General features: G+C 36.4%; 1 protein-coding gene and 1 pseudogene across 2 annotated transcripts; one reads left to right on the forward strand and one right to left on the reverse strand.

Annotated features, from left to right (window-relative positions):
- The first annotated feature begins 1,536 nt into the window (after window positions 1-1,536).
- Window positions 1,537-15,326, forward strand: LOC107676393 (N-acylneuraminate-9-phosphatase-like). Of its 2 annotated transcripts, XM_016470937.1 has the most exons (5): window positions 1,537-1,707; window positions 2,349-2,867; window positions 4,199-4,224; window positions 4,310-4,392; window positions 15,127-15,326. In XM_016470937.1, exons 1-4 carry the CDS (start codon window positions 1,594-1,596, stop codon window positions 4,368-4,370), a joined length of 720 nt encoding a protein of 239 aa, XP_016326423.1. In that variant the 5' UTR covers window positions 1,537-1,593; the 3' UTR covers window positions 4,371-4,392; window positions 15,127-15,326. The 2 variants fall into 2 exon arrangements, with proteins under 2 accessions (XP_016326423.1, XP_016326421.1); XM_016470935.1 differs by lacking the exons at window positions 4,199-4,224; window positions 4,310-4,392; window positions 15,127-15,326 and having other exon boundaries at window positions 2,349-3,424.
- On the reverse strand, window positions 7,977-11,544 carry LOC107676371 (DNA-directed RNA polymerase I subunit RPA2-like; annotated as a pseudogene).
- Window positions 15,327-18,523: the final 3,197 nt, after the last annotated feature.

Consider the following 18,523-nt stretch of genomic DNA (forward strand, 5'->3'; position numbering starts at 1 on the left):
GGTCCAAGCCGAAGATGAGGGCTATCACCAGCCTGGAACCAGAACCGATGAGTGAAACCATCACTGTAATCGGTCGAACCTACAAGTCAGAAAAACAGAACAGGTCCAAGTAGCGCTGCGGAGAAAGGCTAGTATCGAATACACTAGAACTAGCAATAGAGTAGATAAAAATGGATCGTACTCACGTATGCCCTGCCATTCAAACAAGATGCATCCTGAAGGGGATTGGATGGCAGGGTGGGAGCCTCAAGAGAAAATGTCTCCCCCATAGAGAGATATCAGGCCAGCATCTCATCAACAGGGGGCATCTTCTCATAACCATTCTCACGCATCCCCTCGCTTTAAAAAAAAGAAAATTGTTATGTTGACATACATGGAATGGAAGGCTCTTTTTATTATTATTTTTACGGTTATCTGCTTTGATTTTTAACATTTTTTTTTATAGAAGGACATGATATAAATCCTCTGTCCAACAACTGCAGACAGATCCACACTATACACTTCCTATCAACAGGGGGCATCTTCTCATAACCATTCTCACGCATCCCCTTGCTTTAAAAAAAAGAAAATTGTTATGTTGACATACATGGAATGGAAGGCTCTTTTTATTATTATTTTTACGGTTATCTGCTTTGATTTTTTACATTTTTTTTTTATAGAAGGACATGATATAAATCCTCTGTCCAACAACTGCAGACAGATCCACACTATACACTTCCTATATAAACAAAAGGAAATGACTGATAGGGAGAAATATCCCGTCATTTCGAGCTGAACGCGCTTGCTCTTCACTACACACACACACAGCTCGCGAGCCGTGTGAAACTGCAGGTATCAGAGCAAAGCCGAGAGAACATGCACTCCTAGTCGTGTTTAGCTTAACGCTAACATAAACAAATGGTCAGTGAAGACGAAGAAGAGGATGACGTGTTATCCCGGCGCCCTTTTATACTGTGATCGTGCAGGGTAATGCCATCATAGGCTGTCGCCGGCCAATGTTATTGTCGTTTTTAGATATATGCTTCAGACACCGGTCACGCTGAAAGGCGTTACCCCATAGCGACCCCTAGAGGAGGCAGTTCCAAGTTCCCTCAAAAGGGAACCTAGATTACATTACTTTTCATCATGTAGCCTAATGTGTAATCAGTAATGGACTACAATTTGTAAGTAGGCCTACTCTACCCAGCTCTGTATATATTTTTAAATTAGGCTAATAAATCTAATCACATGAAATACTATGAATAGAATTATCAACTTAGTTGAAATAAATAAATAAATGCATACATACCACCACCAGTACTACAACTACTAGGCCTATTAGTATTACAACTAATAGGCTAATACGAATAAAATAGGAATAAAATAATAGGATATTTTACAGTGAAATATTTTATTTGACAACCTTACAGTTGCTCGAAAAAATGAAGAAACAAGAAGTTTAAGACTGACCTAACAAAAACTACATATCATGTACAGACCTGTTATAAATCCCCGTATTTTTTTTTTCTCGGGAACTACATCTCCCAGAATGCAATGTGAGCGTTGCATCACAACACCTACCTGACGCCAGTAGCCGGAGTTCCGCGTGTTCGGATGTGGATGTGGATGTGGAATACGATGGAACGTCGAGGAGTTTCATCGATTATATTTGACTTGGATAACACGCTGGTCGATACAGCCGGCGCAGGACGTATTGCCATTCAGAAGGTAAATGAATGAATAAGAACAAAGCTGTAAAACGAACACTTTAAAGAACTGTTGACAATACTGTGGTATTGCCATAGTTTTTGGGCACTTGCCATGGTATTATTGGACGTACCTTGAAGTATATATCAAAGTACCATAGTATTACCTTGGGTTTTGTGGACACATGCCATGGTATTATTGGACGTAAAGTATGTATCAAAGTACCTTGGTATTACCATGTTTTTTCGACATATAATGGTAATGCCATGGTATTTTTCGACGTGCTCTGAAGTATGTATCAAATTACCAAAGTTTTTTTGGCATATGTAATGGTATTTTTTGACATACTTTGAAGAATATTTGAAAGTACCATGGCATTACCACGGTTTTTAGACTCCTAATGGCAATGCCATGATTTTCTTTGACATACTCTGAAGTATGTGTCAAAGTACCATGCTATTACCATGGTTTTTGTACACATGTCATAGTACTTTTTTTTTTTTACACACTTTTAAGTGTATATCAAAGTACCATGATATTGCCATGTTTTTTGACATGTACTGTGGAAATACTGTGAAATTGTTCTCCAAAAACTCCAAACTGTGCTATTTTTGTTCATTAGAGATGTAGATCTTATGATTTACATTGTGTTCTTTTTTTAGGTGCGTGAGCTGTTGAAGTCGATGCATGTGCAGGAGAGCCACATCAAAGACATCTGTGATCACTTTTTACGAAAGCTTCTCCATGAATCGTTCGACCCATCAGAAGGAAAAACAATAGACGATGTGAGGACCCATCACTGGTATGAAGCCCTACATGAGACACAGGGCACAGATCCTGATCTGGCTCTGGCCAGCAGCTGCTACTACACATGGAAGAACACAAGATTACAGGTGCTGACTCTTTCTCCTGAGGTTCGATCTCTCCTGGAGGAACTGCAGAAGATCTACAAACTACTTCTGATTACCAACGGTGATACTCAGACGCAGTGGGAGAAGATCGAAGCGGTGAGATGTAAGGGTCTCTTTAGTTTGGTGGTAGTCGGAGGAGATCATCCTGAGCAGAAACCGGCTCGCTCCATCTTCACTCACTGCTTCGAGTCTGCGGGAGTCCGGCCGCAGGACTGCATCATGGTGGGAGATTGTCTCAGTACAGACATCCAGGGAGGCATTAATGCAGGGGTACGGGCCACTGTGTGGATAAACAGTGCCTGTAAATCTGTCCCGCAGGGCTCTGTGACTCCAGACTACACTGTACCTAGTGTACTAAATCTGAATGATGTTCTACTTGAACTGAGATGATGTCTACATATATGAACCTAAAGATGCATGTTTTTTTTTTAAAAGAAAATTTGTCAGAAAAATGTGATGAAGACTTATATCAGCAGCTTAGAAAAACTGTTTTAATCTATAAAAGTGTGATCCTCTCTTACAGTGATCATAATGTTGCGGTCACATGACCAGGCAAATAATACTTTCTTGTAATCACCAGATGACAATCCGGATATTCTACTTGAAGCTGTTCATGTCCTACTAATTATTCTTTCTGTGGCAATAATATTAACTCCAAAATAAACCTGTGTAATTTGAGTAATCAGTAGACATAACCACAATCCATCAAGTAACGGTCATTATGCAAATGCTTTATTAATACAGTTTTAACGTTCATGTAGCATATTTAACAGGACATAAGACATCAGCTATCCAACTCTCTTCAAACTACATTAAACTGTATTGTATGTCTTTTATTTTCAGATTATAATTGCATTATTAAGATGTTAAAAATACTAAATTATTGGAATTATTAACCAGAAATATTAACAGAAATATTAATATTTGCCAATACCTGAAAAATAATTTAAATTGTGGAATAAATTAATCATGGGTGGGTGACGTATGTCTTTGGGTATTTACATAATTGGTAAAAAAAAAAAATTCAATCAATTTTCGATAATCCGTTTCACTCAGATGTACGTCACAATAAGAAAGAAAAGATCTGTTGCTACTTCCATTATATAATAGCTTTAAAAAAAAGTAAAAAAGGCCATTGAAATGAAATATAAATCTTCAGAATGTCAAAAAAGTATAGACTACATATCTTTTTTATTATTGTTTTATTGTACTTTTTTTTTAGGTTTTGCAACCCTAGTATTAAATGTATATTCTAGCAATCAACATTGAATTAACCAAAATAAAAGTAAATAAAGTATAAATCAGAAATATAAAATTGATAATTTGTAACAAGTTTGTAAATTTGTCCTAAGATAAAGTACAACTATCTAGCTTTCATGCTATGTAAATGTTGTTACATAATTGTTTATATAACATATATAATATTTCTTACAAAATCCTGATATCTAAAGTTTTAGATGAGTACTGCAAAATTACTGGAAAGTGCCTTGATGGGTTCATGTCTGAGAGAGAAAATGTGATTGTCTGTTTGATTGTAGGTTGTTTACAAGTTAGATGCATTTTGTAATGATAATGGTGGTGTGGTTTTTCTTTTGTTGAAGCATCCCGACAACCTCCAAGATCCTGAGTGAGATTCCCTTCTAAAATAAGCATCATTAAATCAATGATTTCATGTGAGGCACCAAACATGCTTCTTTTTCCATCTCTTTCAGTAATGAAAAAACTCATTTGATTCAGAGGCAACCAGAATCAGAGATTCCAATGACTTTATGAACCAAACAGAGAAGAGAGGCAGGTGAGAATTGCATTTGAAGGTTTAATTCAATGTAATTTTTTCTAATGCCATAGGCTTATTGTGTTAATAGCAACCTCATGCAACATTTGGTGAAGAAATAGTTCACCCAGAAATACTTATTCTGCAATTATTCACTCACCCTCATGTTGTTCCAACCTACTTTTGAGCATCCTTTTGATAAATACTGCTCTCATGCTGTTTACTCAGTGTAATGTGATTACAATGGCACTGAAAAAAAAAAAGAACTTAAAAATGTTTTTGGTAATTGAAATAAAGCTGAAATACAATAAAATGAAAATATTTTATTAAATCTCTATTAAAAAACAAAAATTATAGTTAGGCCTTTAATTCAATCTAAATAGAAATATCAAAAACTAAAAAATAATAAACTGGAACTACAGATTATCAAACCAGTATTGTTACCTAAAATAAAAAAAAAAAATGTTTTTGGTAATTGAAATAAAGATAAATATTTTATGTAAATGAAAATTATAAATGATACTGAGTTTAATAACTAAAATGTCAAAGTAAAACTGAAATAAAATTTAAAGCTAAATAGAAATATAAAAAAATGATAAAAATGACAAAAGCACATAACAAATTGACTAAAACCTAAACTAAAAGTAAAATAAAAATGAAAATATAAAAATATAATCGAACACTGGTTCGAACTGCACTTATTAAACCATAGTTTTAATTCACTAATTTTGGAACTACAGATTATCAAACCAGTATTGTTACCTAAAATAAAATAAAAAAATGTTTTTGGTAATTGAAATAAAGCTGAAATAAATATAAATATTTGATGTAAATGAAAATGATAAATGATACTGAGTTTAATAACTAAAATGTCAAAGTGAAACTGAAATTAAATTTAAAGCTAAATAGAAATATAAAAAAATGATAAAAATGACAAAAGCACATAACAAATTGACTAAAACCTAAACTAAAAGTAAAATAAAAATGAAAATATAAAAATATAATCGAACACTGGTTCGAACTGCACTTATTAAACCATAGTTTTAATTCACTAATTTTATATCTTATTTGTAAGGCATTAACTGATGTTGGATTTGTTGGATTTTTTACTATAATGTAAATAAATAAATATAAGTGCTAAATAAATCTATCTATCCTATTCTGAATAATCGGCTTAATAATCGATCAATCGCTGTTGATAATCGAATCGAATACATTTATGCTTGCGCGCTGCGTGTGCCTCATGTCCACTACACAAACGCGCACGCAACCATGGTTTTAAATACATAATGCGGACTCATCAAGATTGTTGGAGCATTCCGTTGCAAGTAAAGATTATGTGCACTAAAAAAAACAATCGTATAATGAAGTACAACAGTGATGCCGCGTTTCTTTGTCTGTTCTGAGCGCTGTGAGTGAGGCGTCGGTGAGCGCTCTCAAGTGTGTCTGCAAGCGTTTCTGCTCGCGTTCAGATGAGTAGGAGGAGAAATAGTCCCGTGAACTTTACTTAAGGAGCTCTGTTTGTGTGGCACCAGTGTCACGGCACTCATGGCCCAGGAGAAGCGGCGCAGCACCCGACTAACTTTCATGCGTTACTAAAAAAAATAATTTATTTATTTGGTTCCGAAGATGAGTAGGCTAATGAAGATAAAAGCAGCCTAACTATTCGTGTCCTGGGACCCATTCATGAAACTTTAGAAAATATAATAGTAAATTCGGAGTGAATTGCGCGTAGACTCATGTAAAATTACCACCCAGAAAACTCATTTTGCGGTAATAACGCTAACGATTAATCGATCAGTTGAAAGAAAGTTAGTAGCTGGTATTTCTAAAAATTCCCATCCCTACACCTTAATTCATATTAATTTGAACTAACAAAATATGGATGATTATCAAGTTCTTCTAATTGGGCAATCATTCAACGGCTGTTATAACTAATCGTGTGAAGAGTAGGTTTATGGATATTTTCTTTCTAGTGTCACTGTGTGCGCTGTGATCGTTTTGTTGTATTGTAGCTACTGTATATCTATGACAGGGAAATTAAAAAATAATAATTGTGATGTTCAGTCCTTGAATGTGTTAATTTCTCCAGTGATATTGTACCAAAATACAACAGTGTTTCTTGTGGTTCTACATAGTGACACTGCAGTCTGTATTTAAACTAGTGAGTGCAGTGACTAGTGAGAAAGACTGGTTGTCACAAATGCATAACACATCTTTATAATGCATTGTGATTATATGCATGCAGCAACAAACGTACTGAGCAAAAGTCTGACTTATTAACACATGACTGATATGAGAGTATGATAAAGTCTTAATTTCCAGAACTTAAGGCCTTAGAACAGAAAGTCTTAAATTTATAGTCATGGTATTAAATATTGCATTCACTGCAAAAAAATGAATATCTTCAGGTTTTTTTAGTACACATATCTAAACTTCCTTAAAACAAGAGAAATGAACCGAGATACAAAATGACACAAGTCTTGTTTTCTGAGAAACTGAACAACATGGAGTTCATGCTTAAACCAAGACCAAATATCTGCCAATGAGGCATGAAAACCTTATTTTTGTTCCAATCAAACTCAAAATAAATTAAAAGTAATGGACATCTATTCAAAGTTGAATTTGCAAACTTTGAAGTGTTGCTATTACAACCCTTTGAAGAACATATTAGGTTCCCTTCAAATTATTCCTTAAATTTTCTTTTATTGGTCTTAATGTGCTAATTTTACCTCCATAAAACCCTGTTTATCTTTTAAAATAAATTGGTCAAAAAATACTCCGAATCAGCTGTATACGTAAAGCTTGAAAGACTTGATCAGTGTAATTATTTATTAGTACTAAAGAGAAACATTCTGTACAGTTTTGTAAAACAGTCAAATGTTACTAAATAGTATTTTTAGTAATTATGAACAATTGATGGGGTGGAGGGTGCTTCCTCAAAAGTACAAACAAAACGTAAATTAGAATTGTTTAATTTTATGACTCACAGACTGTAAGTACGTTTTTCATATTTAAAGGATTTGCCACTGATGATTCAAACACGAGTTTTGAGCAGTGTAGAGTAGCACTTGTTGTTTGTCATTTCTCCGATCACAAATGCAGACATAGTTTTATGTTTACACGGTGCGATGCAACGCAACGCGTAAAAAGACAGTATAAATCATTATAATCCGTAATTATGTCCCCACTGGATGCAACAAATGCCTCGTTTATAATGGGTTTTAATGTTTTTGTCTCTTCGCTCCGGCCGGGACACGGCCTCACAATATGGTAAGGGTGTAACATATCTGTCACACGCTTGAGGTATTCGGCCAATCACAACGCACTGGATAGCTGGCCAATCAGAGCACACCTTGCTTTTCAGAACGATGAGCTTTGTAAAAATCGACGCGTTTCAGAAAGGCGGGGTATAGAGGAGAAACAATAATGTACAGTATGTGGAAAATAATGTGTTTTTTTAACCTTAAACCGCATAAACACATTTCATTACACCAAATACACAAAATAATGTTCTTTTTAGCAACATCATATGACCCCTTTAATAAATATTATAGTAATACAAAAATTATTAGAGTAAAATAGATAAATGTGATGACTAAATTTAAAGGTTATTTTTATTGTCAAAACATGACAAATTATGACAAAATAAAACTAAAGTGATGTCTTGTAGAAGTTCACATAACTCTGGCCGGTATTTAGATTGATGTAGCTGTAGTAAGGGTCTCCATACTTCAGTACGGAGCCGATAAACGGCAATCCGTCTGCATCCAGTCTGTCCATTACTTTGGGGTCACCTGGCTTCACCCCAAACACAATGCTGTCATCACCTTTGACCTTCTCAGACAGATCTATGAGCTCAGTCTTATAAACAGAACCATGAGCAAAGCCACGTTCCCATGAAGACTTATTGACGATCTGGAGAAAGTTAAAAACACAAAATATTAACAAATGCAAAAGAATGTTTTGGAAAATGCCTAATGGGAAGTTACGCTTACCATAGCATCTTCCATATCATAGCCAGTGTAAGAAATGACAGCCACTATCGCATTGGTGCCAATAGGGTAATTATCCATGTCGTAGTGGTCGTACATCGCAGGTCTGACCAGAGGACTCTGAGGGGTCTGCAGACGGTACAGTTTATTGTCAGATCGGTCCTGGTACGAATGCAGCGGGAAGCCCATTGTCTGTTTACCTACAACAGGATGATGCCTTCTAAGTTGCAGCTCATAGTTGATATTTGCAGACAAAATTTATGTTCCATCAAAGGAAGTGAGGTTCTTACTCATCTGGCACTGGTACATGTTTTAGGGACTCTGATTGTGATCAGAGAAAGGGATGAATTCTGCCACCACACTCAACATGCTGTGAGGAAACAGCCCTTGATGTGTGGTCACTCCCTCCTCTAGCACTTCCTCACGTTCAAATACACCTGAACACAAATAAACAGTTAAAGAGTTTAAAAACTTGTAATGAAAACAGAATGCAAGACTGCGTAATTAAAGGCTTTAATGAGAGAAGAAAACTATAATCCCATGAAGCATTGTAAATGATTAAAAACGACAAATATAAAAATATTAGTGCTGTCAATCTATTAAAAAAACCAAACGAATCGCACATTTTTTTCTGAAATTAATCAAGATTAATCCCACCTAACATAAAAGTTTTTAAATATAGTTTTATATTGCAATAAAACGACATTTATTGTTTGAATACTGCGATACAATGAACAGAATTTGAAATCTGAGACTTTGTTTCATATTAAAAGTGCCAAAGCACAATGCTTATTGCGATATATTGGATGGGAGGTGCCCTTCAACGTTCCATCTATTAACTGAAAAAAAGGCTAGACTAATCGATTCTTGGGATTTAAGAATCGATATCATTCCGTAAAAATGAGAATCGATTAATATCGAGATATCGATATTTTTTACCCAGCCCTAATATATATATATATATATTTATATTTATATTTCTTGCCCCCCCGACTCAAGAGTCAAATGTCACCCATGACAATAGTATATAAATAATACTAAAATAACACTGGTAAAATCAGGATAATGTACAGTCAGCTGGTCATTATTACAAAATAAACAACTTCAGGAAGTCTCAAGCAGCTTATAAGAGAAAACAACTTCCTTTTACCTTAAGCCCAAGGGAAGAAAGAACTGCTCCTTCCTGTAAATGAAATTCACCATCACCGTTCCATTGTCCAGGTAGTGAAGATTCATATTAATATTTAATAAATTATATTGGTTTATTCAATCTGGAAGAGATGCAGCACTCACCGTACTGAGTGTAGCCCTGTCCTCTGCTCTTAAACTTCGGTCTTGATACTGCAATGAGATAGTTCCTCCTCGGCATGATCAGAAGACGAATCACCTTCTCTATGCCGTTAACGATAAAATAGTCACCCATTTCCTACCAGTATTTCGAGACTAAGTGTCATTTTGTCCAAGATTGTGGCGTATGACATGCAGTTCTGTGATGTGTAATTTTTTTAACCTCAGCTTCTTCGTGATGCTCGATGAGTTCTTTGGGAGAGAGACCATAAAGGTTGCAGAGTTTTGATTTGACCATGATCGGCACATGACCTAGAGACTGTTTAATGATTCCTTTGGGAACGCCATTAACAGACCAATTCACATCTCCCTGTGAAAACACAAAATTGATTTGTTCTTTAAAAATACTGATGGTTGCTTCTCTATGCCGTTAACGATAAAATAGTCGCCCATTTCCTACCAGTATTTCGAGACTAAGTGTCATTTTGTCCAAGATTGTGGCGTATGACATGCAGTTCTGTGATGTGTGATTTTTTTAACCTCAGCTTCTTCGTGATGCTCGATGAGTTCTTTGGGTGAGAGACCATAAAGGTTGCAGAGTTTTGATTTGACCATGATCGGCACATGACCTAGAGACTGTTTAATGATTCCTTTGGGAACGCCATTAACAGACCAATTCACATCTCCCTGTGAAAACACAAAATTGATTTGTTCTTTAAAAATACTGATGGTTGTTATCTGGTTTTGCTTTAGGAACCAGACTGGATATCAAGTGATCGAACACAATAAGAAAATTACATTTTTTTTTAATATATATTTATTATGTTTAACAATTTTTAAAACCCATTAGTTACTATGATTTCTTAGTATGGTTTCAACATTTAATGGTTTGAACAATAGATTTATCACTGTGATATTACTGGAGTAAAAAGCTTGTAAAATCTATAGAATTATTTGATTAATATAAGTAAAATATTCATTTTAAACATTAAATACGTTCTTATATAATCTCATATAAAAACTCATCACATGCAATTATGAATGTGATATTTGCAAATATGAATTTAGCACATATTAGTGTACTTGTGTTTAGCACATACTTGTACACACACACACATACACACGTGTTTTATAATTATTATTTTTGTCATAATACTAGAAAGCAAGCAGTTGTTCTGTCAGTGTACATCAACAATTCACCATGTTTAATTATATTTAATTACCAGACTTACTACTAGCTTTCCTCTGTATATGTACAACGCCTGCCTCTGCATTCAGCAGGGAAGACCCGCAGGTCATTGCTGATTCCTCCTTTAGAAACTGCTGGTTTGTGAATGATGGCCTTCACAAACGACAGACTGATTCGGTCTCCCTTGTACATTAAATCCATAGGAGGAATGGCCTGAAAACAGAGAGATTTTACTTGTTTACTTATTTGTTAGCCAGCATGTTATTGCATATACATTCATTTGTCAAGTGTACATACAGAATCTACATGTGTGTGTACCTCACCTCCACAACCCGACATAATCGATCAGTAACAGCCTGATCAAATGACTCAATGTGCGCCTTCACCAACTCCTGCACGGACACGCGCTGTTTTTCTTTCGGGACACCAAACCCTGCCTCTGTTAGATGTTTTAACCTCGGTTCGGAATTCAGATTACACCACTTATTAAGATCCATGCTGCTGGGCACACGTGTGTGTGTTTGTCAACGTAATCTCGGAAGTAGCGCAAGACTTCCTGTTACACTACTTCAAAATACAAGTATTATTTTTATGAATGGTTTTGAAAAGTCACACGCACACAAAAGATCAATCGCTTACTGTCATGCCTTTCAACACAGAATTGTAACCATAAATGTAGTTTTATAATTATTTGGAGCTCCATGTAACATTTAAAACCACCCACTTTCACTGTATGAAAATGGTGGCAAAATAAAATGTATTATGAATTAATTTGAAAACCTTTAAATAAATCGCTAAGAAATAAATCATTTTATATAAAACAAGGTTACACGTAAAAAAAAAAAATCACAGACTTTTTTTTTGGTTTATCACACTCAGTTCAACCTTCACCGACCACATGGGCAACCGTAAAGTCAAAGTAAAAGTCCTTCCGTTGTTTAATAACTCGCACTCTGCGTAAATACAGCGCACAGTTAATCCGTTTGAACTCTCCATTTGGCCTTGAGGATGATTGAATATCTTTAAATTATGAGCAAAATATTATCATAATAATACAAACAATAATAATTAATCATGAGCGCGTCCAACTCTTTCCATAAAGGTAAAGATGCATTAAAGTTTTTATATAAAGGTGTTTTGTAAGGCAAATGTACTGTTTTGCTCACGCTGCATGTGTTACTTGGGTAAAGTTGGTTTTATATTCGCACATTCGGACTTCAGCGTTCAATAACTTTGTTAATCTGCATTTAAAAAAGCCACTCTCGGTCAAGTATCACTGCCGACTATTATGAGCACATATCAGAACAAATGTTTCTGTCGAACTCGACGTTTTAAAGAAGCTGATAAACACGCTTACCAATATGGAGTGTCGTGACGTCATCGCTTATCTGAGGGACTATCTACAAATTACATGTTTCTATTAAGACGGGCTGCAACGATTACTGTCCATGGGACTAAAGTCATCAAAGAACAACTTCTTCGTTTTTCTTCTTCTGTTTTTTATTGGCAGTTTGCAAACGAAGTGCACTACCGCCATCTACTGGACTGAGGTGTGATGTCGTTGGGATGTAACATTTTTATATAAGCTACTGTGTGTTAATATATATATAACAACAACCTAAATCCTGTTTACGCTGAGTTTCTTTCAGAAAGTTCATGACAGTCTTAATTATAGAATGTGTGCCAGGCAGACTCAATAGGGTTTTTAATTGCCATAGATTTATTTAATGATGACACACCAAAAAAAACGTAAGTGGATATGGGAGAATAAACCGAGAAGGCATAAGGAAAAGACTACGTCTGGCTGCAGAAGGTGTGAGACGGGCATACCATGAAAATTGGAGAGAAGAAGTGGAGCCAGAAGTTCAAGGTAAAAGAATGAAATCACAATATTGAAAGAAAAATTTTTTTTTTAAGTGGGCTTACTACTTATTTACAGGTTTTCTCAATAGCTAACACACTATAACAGATTCATTTGGCCCAATTTTCCAAAACAAAGACACGTTTCTCAAAACGTTTACCACATTTCACCTGTTTTCGCACATGATCCATTTTGCTTAGTGTTTTCATCAAAACTGTTTTACAGTACTTATACATTACAATTAAAGTACATTGCAGAAGTACTTCAGATCAGATCATTTTTACTGTTCTTAGTACTGTAAATATTGTAGCACACACCCTCAAACTTATAACTGGTAAATTGATTTGTAGCCAAGTAGTCTATATGTTAGACAATACTGTACATATATGAGAGAGGTTTTTTCTGTTTACCAGCTTCTGCGTGTGAGAGAGAGAGAAAGAGAGAGAGAGAGAGAGAGAGAGAGAGAAAAGGTAAAGTTGGTAAAACTGTAACACAGCTACAGAAATATACATTACAATTAAAGTACATTGCAGAAGTACTTCAGATCAGGTAATTTTTACTGTTCTTAGTACTGTAAATATTGTAGCACACACCCTCAAACTTATAACTGGTAAATTGATTTGTAGCCAAGTAGTCCTTATACGTACTGTATTTGTGCAGAACTAAATCTGCATGCAAAAATGTGCAGATAATCCCGGGTTGCTATGGTCACACCGTTGTTTGAGAGAGAGAGAGAGAGAGAGAGAGAGAGAGAGAGAGAGAGAGAGAGAGAGAGAGAGAGAGAGAGAGAGAGAGAGAGAGAGAGAGAGAGAGAGAGAGAGAGAGAAAAGGTAAAGTTGGTAAAACTGTGGGGTCAACATGACAATATTATAAAATTCCCACATAACATGAGGGTGAATGTAAATGAGTTTGAAAATGTATTAATTGATTAAAATTATGTAACACAGCTACAGAAGAGGCAGATGTGGACACCCAGTATGACACTGAGATTTTGGAAAGACAGACAGACTTCCACTCTCAACCTATATATGAAGATCCACACACTGACTCAGAGGGTCTAAAGACTACACCTAAGACTATGAAGATACAGGAGGGAGAGCCTGGTGTAGATGTTTTGAGACAATGTCCAGAAGTGAAGAAACCTTTTTTTTTTTATCTGCATGGCAAGAAAACTGTGGGATAGGATCAGGCCATAAAAAGGAGCCTCCAAATTAAGAGAACCTTGGACAGACCATGTGCACAACAGCTTTAAAGAGAAAAATCCATGTTGTACTCTCATTCACAGTTCTTGTTCATTTTGAGGCAAATAAATAAATAAAAACAGCTGTTTTAACTATGCCATTAACTGTGCTCAGGACATTGTGATTTTCCACTTTTCTGGATTGTTACCAAATTACAGTTCATGTACATGTTCATTCTTTTTAATTTACTAAACATATTTTCAAACAGCATAGTTATAATGCAATTTTTATTGTTGCTAAAGGAAAATCTATAGCATTAGAATAGATAACAATGTAAGTGATATTTGCCAGTACATCTGTAGTTGGCTAAATCATAGTTGTCTGTTTGCACACAATGAAAAACAATTAGAACTTTTTAGACGGTCCCTAACGAATTTCCCGCACTACATTGGACATTCAGTGGACATTCGCAAGTAAATATGCCATCAAAACAATACTTGGCCACTTTGAGCGATTGTGACAAGAATGAAGTAGGTTGACAACGATGTCGCTGATTAGAATATGCAAAAAAATAACTTTATTGCACTTATAATTAGAAAGTTATTGAACGCGGAAATGTGTGAATATTGTGAATGCGAATATAAAACCAACTTTACCCAAGTGTATGTGTTTATGGTTGGAGTTTAGCAGTAATTTAATAGAAACTACTGAAATAAACTGAAATAATGAAGATGTGGTTCATAAACTCATCAGCAGGTTATTATATCAAAGCGAGCGTCTCTGAATGTCTCCATTTGTTCTCTTTGTTCTCTTGCATCGTTGAGAATCTAATAGACTAGGCTAACTTATCTCTGTTCTTATCAGGTTTCTATAGTTTCTATAAAGTTTCAATAACTGACATGGATTTAGTTACTATGATAATTTATTTAATGCAGATTCAACGTTTAATGGTTCAAACAGTAGATCTGCCATTGTGATGTTATTGGAGTCAAATATTTATTATCTTTAGTTTTATTTAATTAATTTAAGTAACTGTATTAATAATAGCAATATTAATATAATGGTATTCTTTTAAGTATTTATTTTTTTATATTTAAATAACATAAATTATTATTTTAATTTATACATGTATATCTAAAAATGGGTTATTTATAACTAACATGGATTTTAACTAACATTTAGACTGTGATGTTATTGGAGTAAAAGGCTCTGTATGGTAAGATGTCTTCTGCCCTCCTTCAGCTGAGATCATCACTGCAGTGTCTGTGACATTTGGAGCTGCAGCAGTGGGAATCCTCATCTACAAAACATTTTTCAGCAAAAGCAAATGTGTTAAGCCAAAGGTCAACCTTGATCTGCAGAAAGACAACCCCAAAGTGGTGCATGCGTTCGACATTGAGGACCTGGGTGACGAATCCTTGTTCTGTAGGTGCTGGAGATCCAAAAAGGTGAGAAAGAGCTTAATGAAAAATTCTGAGACACTAGAAACTTTTAACTTTGAATCAACACTCAAATTAGAGAAACAGTTGCATCAGAAAAGTGAGTGTTTGTATGTTTATAGACGTCCATTTTGCAAATCGCAGTAGGGACGGTTACTCCTGCAGAACTGAAAATAAAATGCCATGCAGATGCCAGAGTCTGAATCTAACCCTCATGAAATCAGGAGAACTGTTTATTATGTACATATAATTCATGTACAGTTGGGTGTGATTGGTACAAGGAGGTGTTTATCTTGAACCTGTCTGTTAACATTCCCATTTAACTCATGCAAAGCTTGCTAGTCACGTATTGCAGGGGCGGATCCAACTGCCATTGACCTGGCCCTGCAATAGGTGACTTGTTGGCTGCATCCGAAATTACATACTTCCCTACTAGGGGAGCACGGGGCATAAAGTAACGTGGGGTTAGTTGTAACACACTTGGTTTGAATATTTCCACACATGCTAGCATAACAAAATTTACAGTATTTATTAGTTAGCATATCAACACTATATAGAAAAAAAAGTGTGCCAAAATTCAAAAATCTTTTGAAGATATCACTGAACATTTATTTTACCATAGTAAAATTAAAATTCTGGCTTAAGTACATTTTTCATCTCAGTTTTTATTAATCATTTAAAATGAAACAAATCTGCTATTATATTAATCTCCAATCTGTTATTTATCAGTTTAGCTAGTTTTTTAATGCTTTGATAACTAGCAGAAGACACTAACCAGCTTTAAATGCCAGTTGCGCAGATGGGGCACGTTGTAACACCCCAGCCAACATGTATATGTGGGCCCCACATGGTTTATACTTGGGCCACATGGGTACCAAGTGGGCATGGTCCCAAAATGGGCATCTTATCTGGGGCCCACTTAGGTCAGCTAAGTAGGTCTCACATGGGCAAAACCAGGTGGGCTTCCCATGTGGGGCCTAGTTGGGTCACTAATGGGAAATGAGGGCATGGGCTCAAAATGGGCAACACATATGGCCCCCATATGGGTTTCGCATATGGGTCAGACATGGGCAAACACAATCAGTCCCATATAGGCTGCCTACATGGGCCCAAGGTAGAACCCACATGGGCAATCTCTATGTGGGTTCTGAATGGGGAAACACATATGGGGCCTGCTTGGCCAACCCATATGGGTTAGAAATGGGCAAACACAATCAGTCCCATATAGGCTGCCTGCATAGGCCCAAGGTAGAACCCACATGGGTAATCTCTATGTGGGTTCTGAATGGGGAAACACATATGGGGCCTGCTTGGCCAACCCATATGGGTCAGAAATGGGCAAACACAATCAGTCCCATATAGGCTGCCTGCATAGGCCCAAGGTAGAACCCACATGGGTAATCTCTATGTGGGTTCTGAATGGGGAAACACAGATGGGGCCTGCTTGGCCAACCCATATGGCTCAGAAATGGGCAAACCCAATTAGTCCCATGTAGGCTGCCTGCATAGGCCCAAGGTAGAACCCACATGGGCAATCTCTATGTGGGTTCTGAATGGGGAAACACATATGGGGCCTGCTTGGCCAACCCATATGGGTCAGAAATGGGCAAACACAATCAGTCCCATATAGGCTGCCTGCATAGGCCCAAGGTAGAACCCACATGGGTAATCTCTATGTGGGTTCTGAAAGGGGAAACACATATGGGGCCTGCTTGGCCAACCCATATGGGTCAGAAATGGGCAAACACAATCAGTCCCATATAGGCTGCCTACATGGGCCCAAGGTAGAACCCACATGGGTAATCTCTATGTGGGTTCTGAAAGGGGAAACACATATGGGGCCTGCTTGGCCAACCCATATGGGTCAGAAATGGGCAAACACAATCAGTCCCATATAGGCTGCCTACATGGGCCCAAGGTAGAACCCACATGGGTAATCTCTATGTGGGTTCTGAAAGGGGAAACACATATGGGGCCTGCTTGGCCAACCCATATGGGTCAGAAATGGGCAAACACAATCAGTCCCATATAGGCTGCCTGCATGGGCCCAAGGTAGAACCCACATGGGTAATCTCTATGTGGGTTCTGAAAGGGGAAACACATATGGGGCCTGCTTGGCCAACCCATATGGGTCAGAAATGGGCAAACACAATCAGTCCCATATAGGCTGCCTGCATAGGCCCAAGGTAGAACCCACATGGGTAATCTCTATGTGGGTTCTGAATGGGGAAACACATATGGGGCCTGCTTGGCCAACCCATATGGGTCAGAAATGGGCAAACACAATCAGTCCCATATAGGCTGCCTGCATAGGCCCTCTTTTCAAAAGTTATTGAACTGGAAGTGAAGGTAGGTGTCTCTATGAAGAAAAACAGAGATATTGCAAATGTGTCATTTAGAGCAAATACTTGTACTTTTAATACTTCTGATATGTTTAAGAGGGTCAGATAATTACTTAGCAACTTGTTTTGTAATGGTGTGACCCTCTTTTCAAAAGCTTTTGAACTGGAAGGTGTGTCAATGGAGAAACACATAGAATACAGTGATGGTACTTTTTGAACATCTACACTAAATACTTGTACATTAAAGACTTGATGTATGTTATTTAGGGTCAGATAAATGTTTTGCAACTTTAACTGTAGCACTAGGTCCCTTCTTTCAAAAGCTATTGAAGTGGATGATGTGTCATTGAAGAAACCCATAAAAAAACAGTGATGGTACAAATTTAATATATATGTGAGGCACAAATTCTTTATAAACCATCTTGAAGAAAGATTTTCCAACTAGTTTTTGAAGTGTTCACCCAAAATCAACATCCTGTTTGCTTTCATGCTTTCTGAGTACTTGTCAATAATCTGATGGATTCAGTACCATGGAGAGTGATATTTCTGCAGGACTGTAAACATCAATCAATGCACATGAATTGTGAGAGTTTAATGTTAAACAAAGATGTCATTAAAAACAGGAAAACATAAAATATAGTTTAGCCATTCTTTTCATTCAACACCTGGAGAACACTGTTACACTGTTAAGTCTTTATCATACTTAAAATTAGAAAAACAGATGTGAATAAAACAGCAAGACATGGGCTGTAGTATGTTCTGTAGGGTCCAGACAAGATGTTCCAACTTGCTTTGGAGCAGTTGACCCACGCTTTCCAAACCTATTGAAATAAATCATATGTCATTGTTAAAACCAAC

Source organism: Sinocyclocheilus anshuiensis, unplaced genomic scaffold (genome assembly GCF_001515605.1).
Source record: "Sinocyclocheilus anshuiensis isolate Anshui unplaced genomic scaffold, SAMN03320099.WGS_v1.1 scaffold961, whole genome shotgun sequence".
NCBI classification, from domain to species: Eukaryota; Metazoa; Chordata; class Actinopteri; order Cypriniformes; family Cyprinidae; genus Sinocyclocheilus; species Sinocyclocheilus anshuiensis.

Coding starts and splice junctions, on each gene's coding strand:
- LOC107676393 (XM_016470935.1), top strand. CDS start 1,594: ATGTGGATGTGGATGTGGAATACGATGGAACGTCGAGGAGTTTCATCG. Junction 1,708..2,348: donor GACGTATTGCCATTCAGAAG/GTAAATGAATGA, acceptor TTCTTTTTTTAG/GTGCGTGAGCTGTTGAAGTC.